At 40.7% G+C, this 24,061-nt stretch overlaps 1 protein-coding gene across 1 annotated transcript; it reads right to left on the bottom strand.

Moving 5' to 3' along the window:
* Positions 1-19,027: 19,027 nt before the first annotated feature.
* On the bottom strand, positions 19,028-22,131 carry pcna (proliferating cell nuclear antigen). The gene is made up of 6 exons (XM_085475898.1): positions 21,775-22,131; positions 20,799-20,896; positions 20,642-20,709; positions 20,359-20,553; positions 19,678-19,801; positions 19,028-19,580 (listed from the first exon to the last, which is right to left on the bottom strand). Exons 1-6 carry the CDS (start codon positions 21,993-21,995, stop codon positions 19,504-19,506), a joined length of 783 nt encoding a protein of 260 aa, XP_085332024.1. The 5' UTR covers positions 21,996-22,131; the 3' UTR covers positions 19,028-19,503.
* Positions 22,132-24,061: the final 1,930 nt, after the last annotated feature.

Raw genomic sequence — 24,061 nt, 5'->3', positions numbered from 1 at the left:
GCAAACATCTTATCAGCCAATCATGTGGCAGCAAATTAATACACCTCTCTCTAAGGTTTACAGAGAATGATTTGAAAATATCCAGTGAGCCGCAGTTCTCTCAGTAAAAGTGCTGCAGTGATGCCAGAGGTCAGAGGAGAATGAATGGCTTTGAGCTGATACATACTGTGGTCTTTTAATACCACCCGAGAGTTGTTTAAATGGCACAGCCTGCCTGAGGATTGTTGCTGACCATGTCCATCCGTTTACAACAACAGAGCAACCATCTTTAGATGGCTGCTTCCAGCAGGATGGCGCACTATGTTACAGCTTAGATCATCATGTCCTCCACAGCCATCAGATTGCATTCCAGTAGAGCACCTTTGTGATGTGGTCAAACAGGAGATTTGCATCAGTGCAGTGCAGCCAATAACGCAGCAACTGTGTGACGGTAAAATGTCAATATGGACCAAAATCTCTGAGAAATGTTTCCAGCACCTTGTTGAATCTATGCCATGAAGAATTAAGGCAGATCTGAAGGTAAACAAGAGCCCAACATGGTACAAGAAAGGTGACTACTGAAACGTCTGGCGAGTGTTGAATTTTATAAACTAGAGCCAGTCAAAATGTGGGCCATTTGGTCAATATGTGGGCCAGTGGGATGAGGGATAAAAATGATGTGCAGTCCCACATAAACTGGGACACTTGGACACTTACCTGATGATGGCAGACTCATTGAACTTTCAAACTTTTCTCAAGTGTCTACGACACTTACAGACCAAGATTGCTCATTTCATCGAGTGCTGTGCAGCTGTTACTGCCTCAAGTTTGGGGATTTTGTTTTTCAGGTGAAAAGAACGAACAGGCTATGGTTTGACATTTTATATCAATAAACATTAAAGGAAAATACTTTGGCAGACACTCTCTTGAACACAGCAAGGGAAGCAGTGTAGCCTCCAATTAAAGTAACACAAGCCTGAATCTGCATCATTTTTGGAGTGATGTGAGCCCCGGGTGTTATCTCAGCATGGAAAACTAAACTGGCATGGACATAATTTAATGGTAAATCCATGCCTCGGTTATTTCTATTAAAATCCTTGTGTAAAGTATCCTGCATCCCATCACATAGAGTTTAACTTAACAGGAGGATTAAACAGCCCAGAAGGTTTGAACAAACTGCCTTTAATGTTGGGAGCGTCTCTGATAAACAACTGATATGACCAGATAAAGCAGACAAAAACGACCTTGCCTCGAGCGCAGCTCAGAAGCTCTCAGTCATATCAAAAGATCGTTTTTCAGCAGGTGAAACATTTTCCATTTTGTCAACTTTAAATCAGATTTACCCAAAAAATGCACACAGAGGAGGGGTTTCTGGCACAACTTTACCTACACCAAGGTGCATGGAGAAGAAAGTGTGAAGAGGTTAAAGCAAGACTGTCGAATTTATTTTACATCGTGGGCCACATACAGCCCAAAGTTAAAGAAGTTTAACTTTACATTTAATCTCTGTGATATCTTAAAGTGGTATTTCAAAAGTATATCATTTTTTGTTCATGACAAAAAAAATAGTAATGGTAAAAGGACTCAAAGCATTTTATATGAAAGAGTTAAAGCATCAGCCACACTTGCTGTATATAGAACAGCAACCATTGTTTGGCAAGCTGAAACAATAACAAAGTTATTCTATTTACATCCAGTGTTGGTGGAGGTTTGCCTTTCTCAGGTAAGCTTTATTAACTTATTTCAATATTTAGTGCTGCTTTGCATGTGCCGTTTGTGGTTTGTTATTAAGGATATAACTTAAAATTCTCCAGTTAAAAAAAGTACATTGATTTCGTAAGATGATGTTATACTTTATTTTTAATGGGCGCGATGGTTGGATGGTCATGAAATGTTGAGAGGGTTGTTGGTAATGCCTCATGATTCATGAACAGAGTAACAAATGATGAAGCATTTTTTAATGAATTCAAAGTTAATTCAATTCAATTCAATTCAATTTTATTTATATAGCGCCAAATCACAACAAAAGTCGCCTCAAGGCGCTTCATAGATACAGAGAAAAACCCAACAATCATATGACCCCCTATGAGCAAGCACTTTGGCGACAGTGGGAAGGAAAAACTCCCTTTTAACAGGAAGAAACCTCCGGCAGAACCAGGCTCAGGGAGGGGCGGCCATCTGCTGCGACCGGTTGGGGTGAGAGAAGGAAGACAGGATAAAGACATGCTGTGGAAGAGAGACAGAGGTTAATAACAGATATGATTCAATGCAGAGAGGTCTATTAATACATAGTGAGTGAGAAAGGTGACTGGAAAGGAAAAACTCAATGCATCATGGGAATCCCCCGGCAGCCTACATCTATTGCAGCATAACAAAGGGAGGATTCAGGGTCACCTGGTCCAGCCCTAACTATATGCTTTAGAAAAAAGGAAAGTTTTAAGCCTAATCTTAAAAGTAGAGATAGTGTCTGTCTCCCGAATCCAAACTGGAAGCTGGTTCCACAGAAGAGGGGCCTGAAAACTGAAGGCTCTCCCTCCCATTCTACTTTTAAATACTCTAGGAACAACAAGTAGGCCTGCAGAGCGAGAGCGGAGCGCTCTAATAGGGTGATATGGTACTACAAGGTCATTAAGATAAGATGGGGCCTGATTATTTAAGACCTTGTATGTGAGGAGCAGGATTTTGAATTCAATTCTGGATTTAACAGGAAGCCAATGAAGGGAAGCCAAAACAGGAGAAATATGCTCTCTCTTTCTAGTCCCTGTCAGGACTCTTGCTGCAGCATTTTGGATTAGCTGAAGGCTTTTCAGTGAGTTTTTTGGACATCCTGATAATAATGAATTACAGTAGTCCAGCCTGGAAGTAATAAATGCATGAACTAGTTTTTCAGCGTCACTCTGAGACAGGATATTTCTAATTTTAGAGATGTTGCGCAAATGGAAGAAAGCAGTCTTACATATTTGTTTAATATGTGCGTTGAAGGACATGTCCTGGTCAAAAATGACTCCAAGGTTCCTCACCGCGTTACTGGAGGCCAAGGTAATGCCATCCAGAGTAAGAATCTGATTAGATACCATATTTCTAAGATTTTCAGGGCCGAGTACAATAACCTCAGTTTTATCTGAATTAAGAAGCAGAAAGTTAGCGGCCATCCAGGTCTTTATGTCTTTAAGACATTCCTGCAGTTTAACTAATTGGTGTGTGTTATCTGGCTTCATGGACAGATAGAGCTGGGTGTCATCTGCATAGCAGTGAAAATGTATGCTATGTCTTCTAATGATACTGCCTAAGGGAAGCATGTATAATGTAAACAGAATTGGTCCTAGCACTGAACCCTGTGGAACTCCATAATTAACCTCAGTGTGTGAAGAGGACTCTCCATTTACATGCACGAATTGGAGTCTATTAGATAGATATGATACAAACCACTGCAGCGCAGTACTTGTAATACCTACAGCATGTTCTAATCGCTCTAATAGGATATTATGGTCAACAGTATCGAACGCTGCACTGAGGTCTAGCAGGACAAGCACAGAGATGAGTCCACTGTCAGAGGCCATAAGAAGATCATTTGTAACCTTCACTAAAGCTGTTTCTGTGCTGTGCTGAGCTCTGAAACCTGACTGAAACTCTTCAAATAAAAGTTAATTATGAAGAAAGTGAAAGTGTTTTACAAATATTTACGCATTAATCATTATGATGCATTAGCATCTCGAAGACTGATGTCTACTAACTCAGTGTTATCTACCACACAGTCCTCATTTCAGTTTTTTAGAAACTCCTCACTGACACTTCATCACCATGTGTTTAGGTTTATTTTCTTTTATGTCACATCCTGTTTTATTTTGTAATCTTGGGTTTTCATGCATGCCGCTGAGTTTTACTTTCACATGTTGCCGTTTTTCCTGCCAGTTTTTCTGCACCACCTGTTTCCAACCAGTTATTCACTCTCCCAAATATATATACTCTCCCATTTCCCTCTGTCAGTTGCCAGATTGTCTTTGTACTCCAAGTAGGCAAGCTTTCCAGGGATTTCCTTATGATTTGTTTACAAGATGATATTTACTGTGTCTTTCAGAGATTTTTTTTCCCCCTCTTGTATTTTGGCTCCATGTTACTCATTATTCTCTGTATGACTTTCGCCTGTTTGTTGGAATTCAGCTTTTTGTTTATTTACAGAGCAGGACTTTATCAAACAGATTACTTTCTTTTTACATCCTTTCTCTGGCAGGGAAACTCAAGCAGATTTGACACCGTATAAAGATGAAAATTAGTCAATGTCACAGTAATGTAATATTTATGTTTTGTGTCACGTGCACAGGCAAAACATTAATGCTTGTGGTGAACAAGCATCCCACTATCATATTTCTGTCTTGTCACGTGATGCAAAAAAAGAAAAAAGAAATCCTACTTGTAAATACTTTTAGCCCTTTTTCATTTGTACCTACTCAGCTTAACTTGAGCTTTTTATAAAAACTTTTTAGGGTTTTAAATTAGGTGGTAGGGTAGTACCTGCTACTAGGTACTTTTTTAGCACCAACTCGACAGGGTTTCCAAGCGATCTGAATGGATCTGAAAATGTGACGTCAGCAGATGATTGGCTAGTCAGTGGCTCGTCATGAGAGGGAAACGGCAGCAAAAACACCAACACCGTGTTTCTCAAGTCTGACAAAAAGCCATACACTGAGCAGCACGTATACCATATATTCAATTACCTCCATTGTTGTGTTGTGTTTGTGTTGCACACAAATGACGTCACGGACTTTCACTATCACGCCATTACTTTTGCTATCACAACCCCACGCACATTGAGGTGGTACTCAAATGTAATGGAAAAGCAAGCAAAACCAGAGTAGAGTAGTACTTGTGGAAAAGAGGCTTTTGCAAATATTCTGGAGTGGAAAGGTCAGAGGGTCAGCAGAAAGGTATAACTCTGGTAGTTATACTGTTACCTCTAAATTAGTTTTGACAAAGCGCATCTTTTCTTGTCAGCTCACGTTATCTCAGTTATTTCTTCTCCATATTTCCTTTGCCTCACTAGCTTTGCGTAACACAACTGCATACTGTGTTCACAGCGGGTGACCCACAAATAACCTCCTGTTCTATAACTAGCGAGCATTATTTAGAGGCCAGCGGAGGAAAACAGCAGATTAATATTTGAGTGACAGAGTGAGTGAACACTTTTACAAGAAGTCTGCTTTATTTTACTTAATCGTCCAAGTTCAAGATCTTATTCTCTAAAATACACTTTCAGCACTTGGTTTGGCTTCCCTTCAGCAAGAAAGAATGGCAGTTATTGGAGAAAACGGCTCAGTCGGACAAACAATCAGTGAAAAAAGGTCAGCTACAGCTGAACTCCAGCATCTCGCACCACACAGTGATGGAAGCGTGATGGAAAGCACTCTTGCTGAAGATCGACAGCTGCTCTCTGATCCCTGTGGGGGGTGTTGGGTGGGCTATCTGATGGTTCAGTCAAGCTGTTTCAATCTATTGCTGGTCCCCCCCCCCCCTCCAAGGATACCAATAGTCTTTGCTGAAAAGAGGAAAATGCATCAGACACACAGAGATCATCTCCTGTGAGAGGAGTGCACAGATGTGGAGGCAAAGCTGGGAATTCTTGCAGGAGAGATGAGATATGGGGCCACAGACTGCATGAAAGCAAGACGTAGCTTCCAGGTCTGAAAAGGGAAGCCTATGCACATGTGCCTTTGACCTGCAGCCTTTCTAACGGCCAGCAGGGGGCAAATTTTGAGGTTGTGAAAGGATGGAGTAATTTTCTTCCTTAGGTTCTTTTGTTTTTGCAGAAGCATTCATAGAAATCTGTTTTATATAATAAAAAAGTGTGGACTTCTGTACTTTAAGCATATATTCCTCAATCTTTTCTATTTTATTATCTAGTGGCTCCTTCTGGAGTCCTGAATTAAAAGCACCAGAAACATTATGCCCTTATAACAATTTGTTTTTAAGGCTTGTTTTTAAGACTAATATGGAGACACATCAAGCCCTTCGGTTCTTGTGGTCATGGCAGTGGTGGTTGTAGCCTCAGTGAACACTAGAAACATCAGAAACAGCATCACTGTTCCCAGACTCTTAAAAAATAACATTTCAGCGTCATGTGAAAAATTTCTTCAATGATTCACGTCATGTCTCCGCTCATCAAAAATTCAGTGACTCATTATATCCCGTGGACTCCCTTTGAACCACCTTTAAACTCATCTAAATCTTTTGCAGTGGCCAATTATTTATTTTTTAAACAAAATCCACTGAGACCAGCTCAGCATGTTTACAGCTCACAGAGGACACTAATTGCTTAATTGCATCATGCGGTACAACGGCATTAAAGCAACAGCGTGTATTTTTTGTTGTTTAATTAGATTGTCCCTTTAATTTTTTAATTTATGTGTCATTGGGGTTGTAGCAGAATTTCCCAAGGGGGAACATAGTCTTTGGTCAGTTAGTCTGTTTTATTCTGAGTTTAGGTCATTTCAGTTTTCTGGCATTTCTCACTACTATAGTTAAAAGAAGGCTTATGTTTTCCTCTTTAGTCACTTAAATCTGGCCGCATGGCTCTGTGCAGGGACCGCCTCTACTTTTCACAAATGCAAGGCAGCAACATCAGCAGCAAGTCTACAGCAAGACAGAACAAAACAGGCATCAGTGAAAACAGATAAGACACTGATTGACTCAAAAATGGCATGCATACCATGAATATGGGAGTGGAGGTGGGTTACTAAGCAGCTTGCAAGGGATAAATATGCTTATAGTGAACATCAACCAGGTGAGGGTGATACTACCATTTTATTTTATAAACTCAAGGTTTCATCACAGAGAGAACACACTGGGAAACACAGTCAGCTTTTATAAGCACAGTTAAATGCTAACATTTTTACACAAGGGTTATTTGGCTTTTGAGCATTTTTGCTCGAATGAGATAAAATTAGATCCCTGACATTTTTCAGACATCAACGAGACAATTCCATAGCAGATTAGCCCCAGAGTCCCCCCCCCCTCCGCCACCTTCTGCTACTGTAAACTAATGTGCATGAATGTACGCCGTGCCTGTCGGCTTAAAGCCCGTCAATGTGAAGGCAGGAAAAGCTGGTGGATGGGGCTTGATGATCAAAGCACTGTAAATCCTGCCTGCTGCTGGTGGAGTGGGAGAGCGGAGATTCCCCAAGAAAGAGCCTCACAGCTGGAATCATACAGCTGGTAATTTTCCTTCACCTTTGAAAGAAGCTGAAGAAAAAGAAAAACACACACACACACACACACACACACACACACCAGCAGCAGCCCGAGAATAATTTGCCCCTCAGAAGGATTTCATGTTTCTATGGAGAAGAATGTCTATTTTTAGGAGTGGTATAAATAGATCTTTCTGTAGCTCCAAAGCTTGGATTCTTGTGTGAATATCCCCCCGAGCCTTTACTGTATATAATTTCTCTTATTCATGTGTCTCTATGGACATTTTTTTATATAACACAGCCATAGATTTATCTGCCTTCCTCCTGAGCAAGTGTGTGTGTGTGAGTGTGAATGACAGTCAGAAACATGAACAGTTAGCGGGGAAGTGCAGACAATGAAGTGTAATTTGTCTCAGTGACATTAGTGCTGAGCTGTATGGTCTCAGTGCCTGAGTGCAATAGGCATCAGGTTGTCACATTCAATGAGATACACTTTCCAAAGCCCTCCTAGGACAAGTAAAATCACCAAAAGCTGAGAGGTAACATCCTTCCTCACAGAGGAACACCACTGGAGCTGATCAAACTAAAAGGCAGTCTTCACTGATGTCCCGGGTACAACATTCGCTTCATCGCCAGGCTTTGGGAAGTGGACACAGAGAAGCAGAAGGACTACAATGACTTTGGGTGGAGGCGAGATGGGGGTGAAACAAGGAGCAACTTTGTAGCCGTGGAAACAGTTGCTAAGGAGCGAACCGAGACTTTCCCAGACAGAGAAGAAACAGAGATGTGATTGTGATGGGAAACAAGGTGCAGTAAGGCACTTTCCTATATTACTAAATTGTACAGGGTACAAATCTCCAACAGAGTAGCGCCTAAATATTAATTTCACTGTTCTATGGATTTAGCTTTTTTAAAAATAAATCATGACAACCATGAAGCCTAAGTTAATGCTTGATACATGTCTTATTGTACTGAAAAAGACAATAAAAGGAGAAGAACTCAATGAAGCTCGGAGATTTCCTACTCAAATATTAGCTCAACATGATTTGAACAGATGCTGATCCATCATATAAGGTCATTGAGATAGCTGCCTCTTCTCCTGGTGACAGTGTATAGTCTGGATAAACACCTAGTGTGGAAGGACAAAATCCCCTTTAACACAAAGAAACCTCCAGCAGAACCAGGCTCAGACATCTGATGTGACTGGTTGGGGCAAGAGATAAAAGGAGAGGACGTGCAAGGATAAAGACAAAACAAACTAGACAGAAGGTAATGACATGAAACAGTGGCCTATAAACATATGGTGAGTGAAAAGAGGGGAGCAGAGAAGAAATATTTAGTGCATAATGGAGATTCCCACAGCCTCACCCCATAGCAGCAATAAATAAGGTATACTTTATGGCTAGCTAGTCCAACCCTATGATTTAATAGTGACTATCAGCAACAACTTGCAGTTGAAGAATACACATTTTTCCTTTTGTACTGGCTTTAAAAACACTTAATTTTTAGAAGAAGGATTAAAGGATTTAACAGTCGGTCTATGGCAATCAGTTTTTTAAATACTAAATCAGAACAGACACTAATACAGAAGTTTTTTTTCTGAGGACTAACTAATTAATAACTTTATTAGGCTCTAATATTGAAATTTATTCAGTGTTTTCCCAGGATTAAGATGCACTTTTTAGCAGTGTCTGTAAATCACATAAAAGGCATCAGATTAGGCGAGAAATGTGTCATCACAAACCTGAAAACAGGGCTGCGTTTTTAGATAAAGGATAATAATTGTCTTCAGTGCACTCTGATATGTGCAAATGAAGAGGAAATATGCACCAGAGCCTGCATGCTAGTTCAGGCAGGCAGCTTGAGCAACACTGCATCATACACATGCAACATCACACCTCTTCTCACATCACATATCAAACAGTTCAATTCAATTTTAATTCAGAAGCGTTATTTCAAAGGGGTTTGTACTGTGCGGCAGCCTACAATATTAAAGAGAGAGATCCAATGATTAGAGGATCCCCTATGAAAAAGCACTTGATGATGGTGGAGAGGAAGAATTCGCTTTTGAGGAGACCTCCAGGAGAACCAGGCTCAAAAGCTACTCTATTTATTTAATTTATAGCTTACACTACTGCTACTATTATACATAGGTTAGATTTTTTTATGCACTATACTTTCAAAAGTATTTTTTCATCGGACTTCAGATGCATATGAATTTCAGTAACATTCTTACTTCATAGGGTTTAATATGATGTCGGCCCACCCGTTTGCAGCTAAAACAGCTTCAACTCTTCTGGGAAGGCTTTTCACACGGGTTAGGAGTCTGTTTGTTGGAATTTTGACCATTCTTCCTGTAGTGCACTTGTGAAGTCAAACACTTAGAACGGACAAGAAGGTCTGGCTCCACTTTAATTCATCCCAACGGTGTATATCTGTTTGAGGTCAGGGCTCTGTGCACGCCAGTCAAGTTCTTACACCAAACTGAGTCCTCCTGAACCCCAAACAATAATCCCCCCTCCATCAAACTTTACATTTGGCACAGTGCAGTCAGAGAAGTACCGCTGTGCTGGCAACCACCAAAACCCAAACTTGGTGAGCTTTACACACCTGCATCCAACGCTTTGCATTGCACTTGGTGATGTGAGGCTTGGCCATGGAAACCCATTCATTACACTATCTACACACTGTTCTTGAGCTAATCTGAAAGCCAGATGAAGTTTGGAGGTCTTTAGCGATTGGCTCTGCAGAAAGTTGGCGACCTCTGCACATTATATACCTCAGCCTCTGCTGATCCCGCTCTGTGATTTTATGTGGCCTATGACTTCATGGCTGAGTTGCTATCATTTCCAATCGCTTCCACTTTGTTCTAATACCACTAACAGTTGACTGTGGAATATTTAGCAGCGAGGAAATTTCATGACTGGACATGTTGCACAGGTGGCATCCTGCGACAGTCACTGAGCTCCTGCGAGTGACCTATTCTTTCACAAATGTTTGTAGAAGCAGTCTGCAAGCCTAGATGTTTGATTCCATACACCTGTGGTCGTGGAAGCGAACACCTAAATTCAATGATTTGGATGAGTGAGTGAATACTTTTGGTATTCACTTAGTAAGTAAGTAAGTAAGTAAGTAAACTTTATTTATTAAGCGCTTTTCGCAGACAGGCAATCACAAAGCGCTGTACACAAATATTAAAATATTAAAATAAACAATAAAATCAATAGACATTATATACAATGTAAAAGATCAAATGTAAATAATGTAAAAAAAAATAAAATAAAATATGTAGATCAACAAAAGGCTTGTTTGAACAGAAGAGTTTTTAACTGTTTTTTAAAAGAATCCACAGAGTCAAGCAAACGTAATTGTAGTGGTAAACTGTTCCACAGCCTTGGTACAACAGACTGAAAGGCTCTGTCCCCTTTTGTCTTCAATCGGGGACAATTCAATAGTTCTTCTTTTACACTAAGGTGAGGGGGAAACAGTGTTTCAGTTCTCCTGTATGCCCCGTAAATGTGGCAAACTAACAATAGAAAATCTTTGAATCTTGAAATCACAAGGACAGGTAGTTGGTGTGTGAGAGGAAAGGATAGAGGGGAGATCTGCATAAAGATATCCCAGAAACAAACAGGAACACACCCTTTCAATATGAAGGGCTATTTAGCTGCAAAGCTTCACATCTCTCTCTTGCTCTTTGAACCTCTCCACCATGCCAGTAGGCTCTGTGTGTATATTTATTCATCACTTTATCCACCGAGTGTTAGGATTCCAGCAGAATCCAGCTCATCTCCCTCTCTCTTCGCTCTCAGGTGGAGTTGGCTACAGGTCTGGTTTTGCTCCTGCCTCCTCCTCTCAGTCAGCACACTGGTCTCCCATCTACTCATTACTCTTGGATTCAAAAGGCCAGCTTAAACCTCCACTCTCTGTCAGTTTGTCGTCACCTTTGTGGTGGTTATGAGACTCACTCCCTCTGAGTAACTTACCTCCCAAGTGATCTGACTTTGCAGTTCTTGTTCACCTGCCAGTGGTGAGCTAAGGCTGGATCAAGATTGGAGCTTTCACACCAAGAAAACTGAGCACTTTCTTATAAGGATTTATCAAAAAACACTAAGCTGTCAAGGAAAATCCAATCCCCTGCTCAGTCTCTGTGCAGCAATGCTTACCAGAGTGAAACTTACCTGAATCCTGATTTAATTCTTGCTTACGTAGTTATGTACTTTAATCATTTGGGTCCATACATTCGTACAAATAACCCACTTATTCCAAAACCTGATGACTTGTCTGAAAATGTATAAACACGCCAGTTATTTAAAAATTCACTAAGTAAAAGCTTTTTTGAGTAAAATTTTGAGGTCACATGAACACGTGTTGGGCTCTTCTCATGATTGCTCATTTCTATTCAGTTCTGTTCCCACTTTGTGTCCAAACAGGAATGTGAATGTGTGTTTTCTTTCTGTGCTTTAGTTTCTATATTTAAAATGAGGAAATAAGCTAAGCTTAGAAACACATAACTGTCATGGTGAACACAGTAAGAGCAAACAACCGCATTAATTATTTGTTCCACCTGAACTTCTTACACCCAGATGTGGCTCCTGAGCCTCTGCGGGCATCTTCCTCCCCATCTGCATCGCCTCTTCTTCTCCCTTGCTGCTGTGAAATCTGAGTGACAGAAAACAGGGACAAAGAGGACATCCCATTAATATGCTAATCCATGCGGGGATGACTTCAACACGCCGAGCATAGTCAGAAATACACATATGTCAGCTATGAGGCATACTGTGCAAAATCAGGGCTCAGGGAGGAGGAAGAGGAGGTGGATACGCATTTACTGTGGATGGGGTGCATAAAAAGCTAAATTGGTGGGTTTGTGGGGATCCCCACATCCGCACAGCCACACATTTATCCCACTGAATAACATCTGAAATACTGAAGAGAGGAGTCTGAAGCAAGGCAGACTGTGGATTGTGTGTGACTGGCATGTCTCTGCCATGTGCGGCCTTGTTTGCTCTTTGCTGGCATCAATAATCCATGCGACCTGCTCTTATGCACAGACGGATGAGCACTGGGGGCTTATATAAGAGTCAGGTCTAAGAGTCGGGACTGACCCTCCGGGACCTGACTGGCTGACAAGAGAAGTGCAAACCACGACAACATAAATCTGTTTACTGGACAGACTTTCATCTGTTCTGCAGCACTCGCACTTTATACAGGCGATATTTTCAGAGAGAATCCACTGTATGGCTTGACACTTTAAATCCACCAGCGGTTTGTTTCGTTGCTGCTGATAAGGCCGATAGTGGTGTGAAATGGGTTTGAAAGATGCTGCCGGCATCTCCTGACCGAGAACAACCTGCTCTCTTCTCTGTCTCAGTAAATGTACCGCGTCACTGTCAGTAGACTCCCCCTGCCTCGCAGAAGAAGACAGAGATAGACAGCCAGGCAGAGTCTTTCATCCCATTCCCCTTATCTTCCTGGCCAAAATCCCCTGCCTCCAGAAAGCAATTTAAAGGCCAGACAGAGGAGAGGGAGCGAGTCAGAGCGATGCAGGAACGCAACCTCATGATAAACCAGCAGTTCACTTGAATACAACAGTCCACATCCTGAAGAAGCGAAAGCCTACTACAGTAAAAATGCATAAAAATATTCAACAGTGAAATACAATTACATCTGAGCACCATCTATTAACAAATATAGACATGTTACAAACAATATAAACATTTGATTATGGTTTTGAGTGTATTTCTGGTAATAAAGACGTGTTTCTGAACTTACATGATAATATTAAGACCAAGATCTAATATCGACAGGCTGACCGGGAGCAGGTCCAAAGGTTCAGCCACAGACCTGTGTGAGATATGATTCCTCAAACTTTTCTTTGTGAAGAGCGACACTGATTAATCTCTGACAGTGGCCCTGCAGGAGCCTGTGCTCTGTCAAGCCCCCTTTATGGGTTGACATTTGGGGGAGGTGCTTATTTGCTGATGATCAATACCTGACTCATGTCCATACAGATTAGCACAAAGACCAGAAATGGAGGAATCAGCTAGTTTGGCTGAATCCCAAAAGATAATCTTCTACAGGCAGAGTTGGCAAGTAGAAATACAAATACTACTATTAAAAATACTTTAGTAAAAGTTGAAGTACTGATTCAACTACTTAACTCAAGTAAAAGTAAAACAATACAGGCTCTGAAATGTACTCAAAGTAAGAAAGTAAAAAGTAGTTCTTTGGAGGACGTTTCTATTTTTATGCAACGCTAACTGAACCTTGTGCTGTATTAACATAATAATAAATAATATCAGTAGATTCTAATTATACTCAGCTTGACTCTGACAATGAAATCACAGCTACTGTGCACCAGTTACACATTGTTCTTTACTTTAAACCCATCACAGTACAGCAAACTAACCTCTTTATCCTGCACTAACATGCAGCCTTTAAATAACACAGTTAGTCTATCTCAGTTTGCTATGCAGCATGTTTCACAATATGAAAAAAAAAAAAAGATCCCATGTTCAGACACAACATCTGATTTTAAAACATGAGGACTTACATGTGAGCTTTCCTTACCTTTAATTCTAACCTCTCTTCTTCCTCTCCTGTCTTTCTTATCTTTCTCCATTTCTGAGTTTCTATGCTCCATCCTCTGGTGAGTAATAAACGAACAGGACTGCCTTTCATGTGTTTAGGCTCAGATCAGTTTGATGTTTGGAGGCTGGAAGTATTTGTATTTGTACTTTTACTTCCCGCCTCAGTCTACAGGTTGGTGTCACTGTGAAACAAAACTGGATTTTGCACTTGTTTCTTGTGTTGGCCATATACTGTTATATACCATCACTCACTCCGTCTGCACTTGTTTCAGTTTCAGGTGACTTCTCTGATACTTGTTTATCATGTTGCTTTGAAAACTCCAAGCTCTGCTGCTAATTTGCATACAGTTTATTCAAATGTTAGTGATGGGGGATGGCATGTAATTAATTAATCAAATTTGATTACTAAAACAGAATAAATGAGATAATTGTTGTCAGACATTCTGTTTATAATAACGCTCTCACTTTGCCTTTTAGTCCTCACTCCCAGGCTGCCACATGTCTCAATTCATATTCATGTATTTATTTTTTTCAGCTGAATTATGATTAAAGTTCTTTAAATCCATTAGAGTGATAAACTCTGTGTGTAAAGTACATGATAGCATCACACAGTGGCTGCAGATTTGCTGGTTGCACATCCATGATGCAAATCTCCACTTTGGCCACTGTGGAGGCCATTTGAGGAAAGTGAATTCACTGGCAAGTTTGAGAAACCAGTTTGAGATTATGTGACGTTGCATATCATCCTTAAGCAGAAGTTGAGACTCGTCAGACCAGGCAACGGTTTTCCAATCTTCTGTCTCAGCTTCCTGTCCTTTGCTAGCAGGACAGTCACCCGGTGTGGTGTTCTGCTGCTGTAGTTAATCTGCTTCAAGGTTTGATGTGTTGTGCACACAGAGATGCTCTTCTGTATAGCTTATTGTAGCAGTTGGTTATTTGAGTTACTGTTGTCTTCCTAGGAAACAGTAACTCATATGACCTTGGAGCGAGTTGTGTGGGAAATTCCCAGTAGCAGTTTCTGAAATAACCAGCACAACTACAACCACAACACGTCCACTTAAATCACATTTTCTTCCCCCTCAGATCCTCAGTTGAAGTTCAGCAGGTCATCCAAACCACGTCTGGATGACTAAATCCATTCAGTTGCTGTGATGTGGTAGGCTGATTAAATACTTGTGTTAACAAGCAGTTGAACAGCTGTACCTAACAAAGTGGCTGTTGAGAGCGTATAAATAATCCCAGTGTTTATATGAAATGTTCCTCTGAGTTGTGCTGCCTCGAGCTGCTTAAATAAGAAGATTTTAAAAAGTATTGGCTCAGATAATAAGCGGTTCACTGTGCTTGTTAAGACAAATAATCAGTGTTGAAGACTGGGTGGTAATTATCACCTTCTGGATTATATCTGTTAAGAACACAATCTACGGTAACTGTAATCTAATTAGATAGACGAAAACAAAAACGATTTCCAACAATATCAAGTCAGCACGACACAAAAGTCACACACTCGCTGTGGAGCTCTGAGTCACAGACAGATTATCTGAGTGGCCTGATTTTGTCAAAGTCGGCTCTGTCCATTAAGCAGAACTCAGACACACAGCTCTGACATTATTATAAAGCACGGCTGATAACGCCGTTTAAAATTGTGGCCAATTCAGGCGTGGAAACCACAATCAGGCTGAACCCTCCTTGCTCTCTTCCAGGACGTGATTAATCTTAACCTGGATGGCAGTGCTTAATTAAATATTGAGGCAGCTTAAATGGCTGCGCTGTCGCTTTGTTTTATCGGTCACTTCCTAAAATGACAGTCCCATCTTTTCCCTCGCTCCTCTGCATCTGGAGACAACACACTTCTGCTCTTATCTGAAGCACTGGCTCTATCAGGTAGACACAATGTACTTTAGGAAGTAAAATAATGCGAGCACAGCTGCACGCACGGCTCTGTGGAACATTTCATTAGAGGGTAAAAAGCTGGTGAGTGCTGGAATGAATTTAGACATTCAGGCACTTGGAGTTATGAAGCACATCTCATCAGATCTATCTGACATGAATGAATGCATTAAAAAAATCCTCTTTTCGTGGCGCTGGGTGAAAGCTCAGCCCTTTCAGCAGAAAAATTCAGATGGAGTCTGGGATTACAAAAGCAGGCAGTCTACTGTGAGGTTATAATCTGCGCTGTCTCTCCCCTGCTGTCCCTTATCTCTGGCTGCCTTTATCCTTTATTCAACTGGGACAGGTAAAAGCAAAGTCAGATTGCTCACTGACAGCCTGACGATGAGAAAACTCCTCTAAATGGGGAAATGTTCTCAAAGGAAAAAGTCTGGGAAATATTTACTTTGTTGCTGTGTGGTAACAATGAGAAGACTGATACTAGGTAAAAAGCATACCACCAAGTTTGGACACGCACACACAGCCAGACTAGGTCCTGAAAGAGCAAAATCCTTCATCCCTAAAGCTAACCAATTAACCCGTGGTATACTGTTTAATCCTTACATAAACAAACAATTTGCCACTGAGCATTAACTAACCCTCTCAGTCTCCTGGCAACTGCTAGGCGGGAGATATGCTTCAGTTTTCTGTATGGATTAAAGATACATGGTGCACTGTTCATTTTGCATAGAGCACACATGAAGGTTCATGCTGTTTTTAAACTGTCCAAGATGTTAGGCTAAACTAAGGCCAGGACAACCTATCTGCAGACAAGAAAACAAAGCAGGTGGTTATAGGCCAGGAGCAGCCATCTACAGCTAGCCCCAAGCCCCAGCATTGTATGAAGTTATGCTAGCCCTCCTGTTAAGGACATGTTTTTACCCTTTAAATTAAACGAGGTACATATCATGTGGTATTGCAGGTAGATACCTACCTACTTGCGATGGCCTTAATTGTATCCAGTCTGTATGCAAAGCTCAGTGTAGCCTTAAACTTGTTGGCTTAAACTAAAGCCTGAAATTGGCTGTTAAACTGTGGGATGCTCCCCAGCCGAGCCACTAGGGGGCCTTGGAGACTGACTGGAAAATAAAGGGATCATGTCTGAAGGAGACCCATTGCAGAAGCCTGGGTTCAAATCTGCTAATCTTGAAATTATTTTATTGCACCAGAAAAGGTTTAAGAACGATTACCAAGTTAAGACAAGTGTCTAGTCTGTAAGCTAGCCTAAGCTAACTACAGCCTTTTTTTTACCCAGTCTGAATTTCTACAAACCTTAAACCTTCACTTTGCTGTCGCTATGCTAAATCATCTATTTTTACAAGGACTAAGCTAATTAACATTAACAATTAAAGTTTTTTCATGAGGCTTTATTTCAATTAACTTTCCTAACAAAAACATGACCTACGACTGGTCTTTGGTAGGCCTGTGGTGCTCTTTCAAAGATTTTGTTTGGAGCTCATAATGTTGCATTCGTAGGGACGATGATGAAATTAACATAAAATATACAAAAATAAAAAAATTTGGGATTTATAATAAAGTTGGGGAAAAAAGAAGCTAAGTTTACATGTTTTCAGGTGTCTCCATTGCATAAAAGCTGCATGTATAGAAGCACCAGTGAAACCTGGAAGCCATGTTTCTACCACCTTCTTTGCTGTTGTTGAAATCTCCCATATATTAAATTTCAGGCCTCTTTGAGTCTCTCAATTATAACATGTCTGGGTAGACTAATCAAAAAGACTTCTGTCTTTTTGTAAGCCTCTGCTGCTCAAATGTTAGTTTCCAACAAAAACATTAAAAACAAGTAAATCAAGACTAAAACAATTATTGTACAATTCTGGGTTAAAACAATGTTTCTGTTCTGCCTTTTGTTCCCTGTTTTTATAAAATTGCTTTGTGAAATTGAAGTAAAAAAATCTGCTACCTTAATTTTTCCAATCTCTTAGCTTGATATTTACTAACACTACCAGCTAGTTTGTAGTTATGTCATGTGGCAGACTGCTTTGTGTAATGAAACACAGGCCGTGCCAGATGCGTCTGCCAGTCAGATTAAAGCTTTATGAGGATTAAACGGACTCTACAGTGCCTACTGCCCTCCAACACAGATAACACAATCAGCTGCAGCCACACACTCTTGTTTCTCAGATGCATTTCTTGCTGCATGTTAAGTGATTTCTCTGAATATGCACAAGTTTGTTCAGTTTGGTCATCGACCTGCAGGGGCACAGAGCTGAAGCTCCAGAGGACCCTGACTCAAACAGCTTATCTATGATGTTTGCGATTCTGGGAAAATCCATTAAAATCCCCTTTGTCTGGTTGAATAACTGAAATGCAGTGAGTTCACAGTTACACAGTTGGAAACAGATTATGAAAAAGGATGCTGGGCAGCTGTTAGATTTAAGTGCAAAATAAACTGAAATACTTTTTGAAAACTGCAAAATTGTGTTTTGGACCATGAAGATCTTTTGTGCACAGTCTTTACTGTAAAAGAAAATTCCCGAATGAGGAAGAAAATCATCAGGATTGCAATAAAAAAAAAAAAACTATTTTAGTCAGTTTTTAACTTTGCAGGTCATTTGTTTCACCCGAAAAATAAAATCAGAAGTAGCAGAAGAGCATCACCTAGTGGCCATTTCTGATTACTGCGTCATGTTGACTCAATGAAGATTGAATCAATACGATTTGGGGAGGTTTTTAGGAAAAATAACAAGAGTTTGCTGATCAAGTTTTATAACCTTAAATGCAAACTTGGGTCTTTTCTTTTACAACTGATAAAAACTGTGCAGTGACAGAACTGATTTACATTTCTTAGCTTGTGAATGTGAGAGAAACCCCCCCCCCAAAAAAACAGGACATTATTTACTTTTTTCTTAATGATTCTGATGATGAACAGGCCAGATGGATCGCTTTCATTCTTATTAACTCTTAGCAAAACCCTGTTTTTAAATAGAGAACATGACCTGTTTCTCAAAAAAACAAAACTATTTATAACAAGTCAACAGACAGGAATGACAATACTTAGAGGATTTTTGTTTATTTGTTTCCAAATCACAAAAACTTTGATTTTTTTTTTTAGATTTGATTCCTTTCTTGAGCCGTAATTTCACGTCGCTGTGGTTTGCAGATGGTGCAAAAAAGAAACATTTCATTTTACAGCTAGTGTCAGTGTTAGATCCTACATTTGATTACACCTAAACTCAATGTGCTCAACATAAAAGATAAAAACTTTTTTAAAAAGCTGTGTAGGTCTGTACCTTGGTGCAAATGAGCATAACAGCTTAGAGATCTGCAAGGAGTGTGATAAATACAGAAAGAATATTCACACATGTCCAGAAAAACGAGACAAAATTATTTTTAAACAACCTCAATTATTTATTTGGGAATGAATCCATGAATACAAAAACATTGCGTTTGACTGACAGTGCTGAACCACAGGAAGTATTTACAAATGTGTTATCTACAAAAGAAAAAAAGGGAGGAAAAACGAAAAGGAAATATGACATTTTAAATCTGCTTTCCCAAAAACGGGCAAAAATAGAGAGCGACTCTAATTTAGATTGAGCAAGTGCTGACATTTACACTGGGGATGTCTGGACCAGAGCCGGGTGCTCTGAGGCTTCACTGCATCACGCAGATGGCACCATTCATACAGCTGACAGCTGGCTGCTTATAAAAGGCCGACCTTCCACCGCGGACAGCAGATCAGAAACCTCGGGGCAGAGTGATCGACCGCCATGAGATCACTTCAGTGCTTCAATCACTCGGGACAAGTCGCAGTCGTCTCGCTTTTCTCTATTCTCCCTTTTTGGTCTGTTAGAAACACCTTAAGAAGCCTCCTCATCAATTTTCGGTGCCAGGTAGTATTTGATGTGCCCCATGTCAGCAATCTTGTACTCCACCACTGTAGGGAGAAAAACAAAACAAACAGTCAAGTCTAGGCCACGACACACCAAACGAAGAATCCTGCAGTCATTTGAGGGAAGAGCAGATGCACGTACCCAGGGGGATATCAGCGGACATGCTGAGAGTGACGGTCTTGGAGAGTGGCGTGGCCTTGGTGAAGAAGTTCAGGTAGTTGAGGGCAAAGATCAGCTGGACGGGTTCATTCATCTCAATCGTAACCTAAACACAGGAAGGGAAGAGCCAAGAACTTAACAGGTGCTGCCACACTCACTCAGATCACCAGCTCATAGAGTAAATAAGAAGCTCTAAAGTAAAGGCCTTAATTGCTGTCTCAGCATTAAGATGGCAACAAATATTTAAGAATACTTGATTTATTTAAATTAAAAAAAAAAAAAAGTTGGTCTTAAATCTGCTGGTAACTAATTGATGCCTTTAAATAAACAGTCATGAATTCATGACACTGAAACATCTGCAGAGCTTTCAACCTCCACCTGTACTCTGTACAAACAGCAAAAGTCACTTCTTGGTAGAAACTTAAACTGATCCAGTCATAGGTCAGTATTTCTCTCTTTTTATTTTATTGCGTTTTTACTGTTGAACAGCTTGTGAGTGCATTACTGCCACCTTCTGGCAGTAATAGCACATTACACCAGGTGCCAGTTAAAACGGAGCACAAAATGCATATTTAAACCATCACATTTTAATTATTTCACATGTAAATTTTATGCAATTGTCTTGCCCATGTCTGCCAAAACATGCTGAGCTCTCATACTCACAGCCTCGTCCTCTTTGTCCACATTGCTGGTCTGGGACAGCTTGATGTTTCCTGTGCCCAGCTCGCCTGAGGCGGAGAACTTGACTCCATCCTTGGCGCAGGAGATCATGACGGCGTCGCCGATCTGTGAAAGGTCACGGCAGATGCGAGCGAACTCCCCGGAGGGCATCTTCACCACACAGCTGTACTCCTGCTCCTGGAGGGACCGACAGACATGGAAAGGTTAGCAACCGTGTGAGGAAAACCCTGCCGTATACAAATTGAGGATGTAACAGCTGACTTACCGGAATACCAAGCTGCTCCACATCCAGGTCCATCAGTTTCATCTCATAATCTGACACCTTCTCCTGGTCTGCAAGATTGAAGAGAAGCGGTAAATACACCACCGTGACACCACCAGTCAGACTGATGTTACTGAATAAACATAGAATTCAAACTTACTGAGAGTCTCAAAGACGAGGGCGAGCGTGTCTGCATTGTCTTCTGCTCTGAGGGTGATGATGTCCTCATTTCCGGCACACTTCAAGATTTTTGACATACTGGATAAGAGAGGTAAAAAAAATAAATCAGTAAACTTTAGTCTCGCTGCATTATAAAATACAACAAAACTAAATAAATAACTAATATAACCACGTCATTCACACAATAAATCAAATCCTTTCCGCAAAATATAATTGAAAATTTCAACAAGTAGTCAGTAGTTAAATAAAAATATCATTCAGTCTGTTCTCTTTTTAAAAGAAGGACCTGCAGCGACAACAGGCTAAACAATAAAACAGTTTAAAATAAATATTACTAACAGTCTAATTTGCCGATTAAAAAGCGTTGTAAACAACTAAACAGGCAGTGACGTAGGAACGGAAGTGGTATTTCCCGGGTTCAACAACAATTCCCGCCAACTATCCCGGCGCACAGTTTGGCGCTAAAACGCTGTCACCGCGCAATCACAAAGCAGCGGAACTCTCTCAAACTGCTCCAATCGTAATTTAAACTTTAAAATGTTTTTGCCCCCTTAACAACATCTAATATACAAAGCGCGCCATTTCAGAGCGGTCACTAAAGAGTTAACTAAGTTCAGGAGGCAGACATGCCCGGGCAACTCCGCCAAGATGGCCTTGTTCTTTGTCAGCATCAGAAGCTGCATTAAGATGTAATAAAGTGCGCTTAAAAGGGGCTAAAAGCGATCGTGAGACTCAAAAATAGTGACCGCGTCACAAACTAAGCAGCCATTTTTTTTCGTGTTATTAGACTCGATAAACTTTGACAACTCAACCTGTCAACCTGGGGACATTAGTCAGCAGAAACTCCTCTTAGCTAAGCCCCATCAAGAACCAGCAACGGGCTGGCATCAAACGGTGTTAAGACAGTATTTTCTACCTATAAGCTCTATTTTTTATGTTTGGTATATGTGCTCCACCTGCTCAGGTTGACTCCCATGGCGAGGTTCCTATCGCAGCGGTACGAGTCGAAGCCATCGTGCCGCAGAGTGAGCTGCACCAGTGAGACGTGAGAGGAGTCCATGCTCTGCAGGGAGATGCCGGACGAGCTGACGTCCCAGCAGGCTTCTGTGATCAGATCCTTCAGAGCCTCCAGCACCTTCTTCAGGATGGAGCCCTGGACCAGGCGAGCCTCGAACATGGTTGCTGTGGAGTTTTATGTCTGCGCAGATGAAAAGATGAGAAAGGCTTCTCTGAGAGCTCAGGTTTTGTGTTGCTGGCGAGCACAGACACGGCACGTGATTACCACTTTCACGGTACAGAGGAGTTTAAGCTGGAAGCGCGCGCTAACAGCCAGTTTTAATGATTCGGGGGCGCGATTGCGTCATTTCCGTTTCCTTGTCGACGCCACAACCGCTTAAAAGAGTGGGCGATTATTTCAGCCATGTTGGAGAGGACAATTTTGTAACCTGGACAAATTATACAGAATATTATACAACACTGTACAGCAGGGGTGTCAAACATAGGGCACGGGGCCAGAATCGACCAAGCAAAAACTCAAATCTGGCCCACTGGACAATTTTGGAAAATGTGGGCATCACGTTTTGGAATTTTTTTCAGACGTTTTACAGGCTTTTAGTACCGATAAAGACCTTTCCCATAGCCATTCATACAACACCAAAGTAATTAAGAAATACATGAATAAATACCATAAAAGTTCTTGTTCCCTCCGGGTACTCCGGCTTCCTCCCACTGTCCAAAGACATGCAGCTTGTGGGGATAGGTTAATTGGATAATCCAAATTGCCACTAGGTGTGAATGGTTGTCTGTCCCGGTTGTTCAGTGATGACGCGACGAATCCTACTTCCGGGTCTAAAGTAGTAATATGGCTTTTGTGTTGTTAACATGTTTAATGTTATGTATTTTCTTCTATTTGATCTCAAAAAGCTCCTAAAACAGTCAGTGATCCCTGTTGACCTCCCTCAGCTTTTATTACCACTAATCATTTATTTAAGCTCAGTTTTTAAAACCTTAGGATGTAACTACAGCCCAGCCCATGCAGCAGTATATGAATGACTAACCTCGTATTGTGGATGGATTATCCCAGTTATTCTCCTGGCTGAAGTTTGGTCCTTTTACAGCATCCTGCCATGCGATTACATTTGTTTCTGACCACCGAGAACACTCACGTTAACTTTTATCGAGTGGAAAAAAAGTTAGCTTGTTTATATTATGCTAACATAGCTGTGTCGCTAGCGGTCACATAGCACATCATTATATACCAGCTAGCCCAACTTCAGTAACCCTACAAACATCACTGCTGTTTAGTTTTCTGTCTTCATTTATGCTGGAAGTGATAGCAGAGCTGTACGTTTTAATTTGTTTCCAAAACCCCGCAGTCAGGACATGCTATATTGTATTTAGATAGAAGCTAGCGAGCTAACTCCCTGCTAACTTCTAACTCCGTTAAATGTCATAAATTCCGTTTTCATGGATGCCTGGATGCTAAACTCAATTGTTACACCTGGTAGAGCAGAACGCTGATCATTTTATTAAAGATGAAAGACTTTAGACAGTTTTTCAACTCTCAGTAATGCCACAGTGATCATTTGATATATGGATCTGCAGCAGAGTTTAGACCCAGATACGGCTAGTGACGTCAGACTGAACAACCGACAGACTGGCGACCTGTCCAGGGTGTACCCCGCCTCTCGCCCTATGACAGCTGGGATAGGCTCCAGCGCCCCCCCGCGACCCTGAAAAGGATAAGCGGAAGTGAATGGATGGATGGAAGTTCTTGTTCATCTAAAGAAAAAACAACAACTTTGTTTTATACATACAGGACAATCTGGGCAATGAGCAGTACATTTATTTCTTAAAATGTAAGTCCAAAGTGTAGCAGCTGCAATTTATTTTACTACAAAACAAAACTGAGACACACTGTTGTGATTTAACTTCTTTTTCTTATATTATGGTATCAGTCAGATTCAATCTGTAGTTAGACTTCTTTTCAGTGACAAAGTATTGAATTTAAATCAAAGTGGGAGCTAATCTTCACATCCAAAGTACTTGTTCTATATAAACAACAAAATGTATTTGTCATATAAAATGACCACTGTAATATGACTGTTTTGCATGCTAAATGTGTAAATTAACTGTAGCTATCACCTAACTATTCAAAATTTTACAAAGCTTAATAGTTAGCTAAATGTATCTAGTCTTTTTAAAAATAGGTTTACTACAAGTGCAACAATTTTGAACATCAGT

This window comes from Copadichromis virginalis, linkage group LG12, assembly GCF_057382275.1.
Source record: "Copadichromis virginalis isolate Kocher_CV1m ecotype Utaka linkage group LG12, C_Virginalis_male_GT1.1, whole genome shotgun sequence".
NCBI classification, from domain to species: Eukaryota; Metazoa; Chordata; class Actinopteri; order Cichliformes; family Cichlidae; genus Copadichromis; species Copadichromis virginalis.
This window is presented reverse-complemented; position numbering and strand designations above follow the sequence as displayed.